The sequence below is a fragment of the Gymnogyps californianus genome, chromosome 13 (assembly GCF_018139145.2).
Source record: "Gymnogyps californianus isolate 813 chromosome 13, ASM1813914v2, whole genome shotgun sequence".
Taxonomy (NCBI): Eukaryota; Metazoa; Chordata; class Aves; order Accipitriformes; family Cathartidae; genus Gymnogyps; species Gymnogyps californianus.
The window spans coordinates 13,752,226-13,754,553 of NC_059483.1; the positions used below are offsets into that span (position 1 = coordinate 13,752,226).

Below are 2,328 nucleotides of genomic sequence, written 5' to 3' on the forward strand. Positions count from 1 at the left end.
GGAAACTCAAGGGGATGGAGCGTGGGACCAAAAATAAGAGGCGTGTAAGATTTTAAATGCCTAAGGTGATCTGGCCAAGCAAGAAACAAGGCTCAGCAGTTCATGTCAGCACAGGGGAGGGCGGAAACGTGGGGAGCGCGTTCCTTAGCTCAGTGGAGGACGAAAGCAGCATGCTGGCAGGCTTTGCAAGAAATGCATTGTGAACTGGCTCTTGCAGCTGTGAGCAAGACAATAAGGATGGTAAAGCACCATCTAAGTCCCTGCATCCAGCTTTGCACAAAGAGGGAGCTAAACTCAGCCCCCTGGAATCTGTTTGCTCATGGTTTGAATTTAGGTCTTTTTGTTTGAACGACTCCAAGCAGAAAGGGACCGTAGGTTGTCCCAGTCCAAGAGACAAATCCACCTTCTCCCTGCTCACTTTCAGCTCCCGAGCTACACAGTGCTTCCATCAGGGTCTACTGGTCATAATTTGCAGGGCATTCTCAAGAAAGCCCCCATTTTCTTCTACAGTCTGAGGAATGACATTTTCTTCCTTGTTTTGGTTTTTCCTATGCCAGTCCCTCTCCTTTAGGCTCTGCATGACCCACTGAACCTCCCCTGCCTTCTTGCCTGTGTACAAAAACTTTTTTCAATGAATATGCATTTTCTCATACACCAAAGGTAGGATATTCTTCACTCAGCCTCAGGGTTGTGTATGTTGTGAGGGTCACACAAGTCTATTATTCCAGCTAGTAGACTTCAAGATTGGCATTTCAAGGAGTGGGAAGAGGACCTATAGCTTGTCATAGAGCTTTCTTACCTGTCCATCAACCAGCCTGTCTCCTCTTGCTATATTAATCAATCTTGGTCTCTTTGGCAAATGGGCACAGTTGCTTTCACATATATCTACTATACCTATTTACTGAACAAGCACTATCACCTTACACAGGGTTAGTAGAGTCCCACTCCTTAGTTTAGCATAATTCCATATCTTTACGTGTGAAGTATTTGTTCCCAACCATTGAGAAATCTGCATCGGTTGTGTCATGAACTCAGCATTTATTAATGCTGCTTATAGTAGATCCCATCCATTGAGCAACGAGAGCGCGTCCCACAGCTTGCAGTTAATGCTTGTGCTGGGGGACATTATAATTTCAGGTCTCTCCCGTTTATTTTCACAGACCTCAGCTGGCCATCTTCTTCCACTTCTGTTCTCTCCTGCCTGTTCTCAATGATTTTCCGGGTGGTGATTCTCTTGCCGTTGATCACTTCAGTAGTGGTTAACACTGATCTGACACTGTGTGGCCCAGCTGTGTCCTCAGCAAAGGAGGAGGTGGGCTGCTCGCTGGGGCTGAATGAATTCCATGGCATAAATGACTCCTTAAAGTCAGAAAACAGGCTGGAGCTGCTTCCTCTTCCACTCATCCTGTGCCAGTTTTCACCATTGTTTCTGATGTTGTTGAAAGGGTTCCAGAAAACATGTACAAAGGGATCCATCCCTTCAGAGACTTCCCTAAAGATCTCCTCGAGGTCGTGGAATACATAAGGGGAATCAAAGGAGCCGTTATGACCCCCTGTGGCACTTCTTCCTCTGTGGGATCTGCTCTCCTTAACAGACCTGTCATAGAGCGATCGTTTCTGAGGGTCAGACAAAACCTCATATGCCTCAGCGACTGCTTTGAATTTCTTTTCGGCTTCCACTTTGTTGCTGGGATTCTTATCAGGATGCCATTTTAGTGCCAGTTTGTGGTACGATTTCTTAACATCATCCTGTGAGGCGCTTTTTTGCAGTCCAAGGACTTTGTAATAATCCACCATCTCAAAGGAAAGGTGGGGCTGTTTGGAAGATGCCTGGTACCTCTCTCCCACCAAGGACGTGAAGCTCAGGGATGACCAGCATGCAGAAACTCCTGGACACCTAATGCTGCTGCACTCCGCAGGGGTGGGTAGATCAGTTCATCCTTTGATCTGCTCTGTCCTTTTGCATCGCAAGGCCACACAGTGCTGCTTGACCATATCCTTTCTTTTTAAGCCTGTTGTTCACAAATCATGAGATTGTGACCTCAGAGGGGGCTCAGCCAATCATTGCTCAGTTGACCTGACTTCATTCTAGGGTGGAGTTGGTTGTCTCTGGCCTTATGTTTTTAAACGTAGATCATACATGTGACGTTGTAGTTGCCCGATGTAGCTGTGATGTCACAGCTGTGACGTGTGAATTTGTCAGATTATTTTTTGCCTGTATGTGCCCAAAGGTGGGATTCTCAGATACTCAGTGTGGTTTCATGTGCAGGCCAGGGAAGTGTGGTGTAATGAGGTCATATCACCCCTATGGTGCATATTACGCTATAG

At 46.5% G+C, this 2,328-nt stretch overlaps 1 protein-coding gene across 1 annotated transcript; it reads right to left on the reverse strand.

Annotated features, from left to right (window-relative positions):
- Window positions 1-1,125: 1,125 nt before the first annotated feature.
- DNAJB8 (DnaJ heat shock protein family (Hsp40) member B8) lies at window positions 1,126-1,797 on the reverse strand. Its single transcript, XM_050904953.1, has one exon. It carries the CDS (start codon window positions 1,795-1,797, stop codon window positions 1,126-1,128), a length of 672 nt encoding a protein of 223 aa, XP_050760910.1.
- Window positions 1,798-2,328: the final 531 nt, after the last annotated feature.

Excerpts from the sequence above, each read along its gene's own strand:
- DNAJB8 (XM_050904953.1), bottom strand. The coding sequence starts at position 1,797 with ATGGTGGATTATTACAAAGTCCTTGGACTGCAAAAAAGCGCCTCACAG.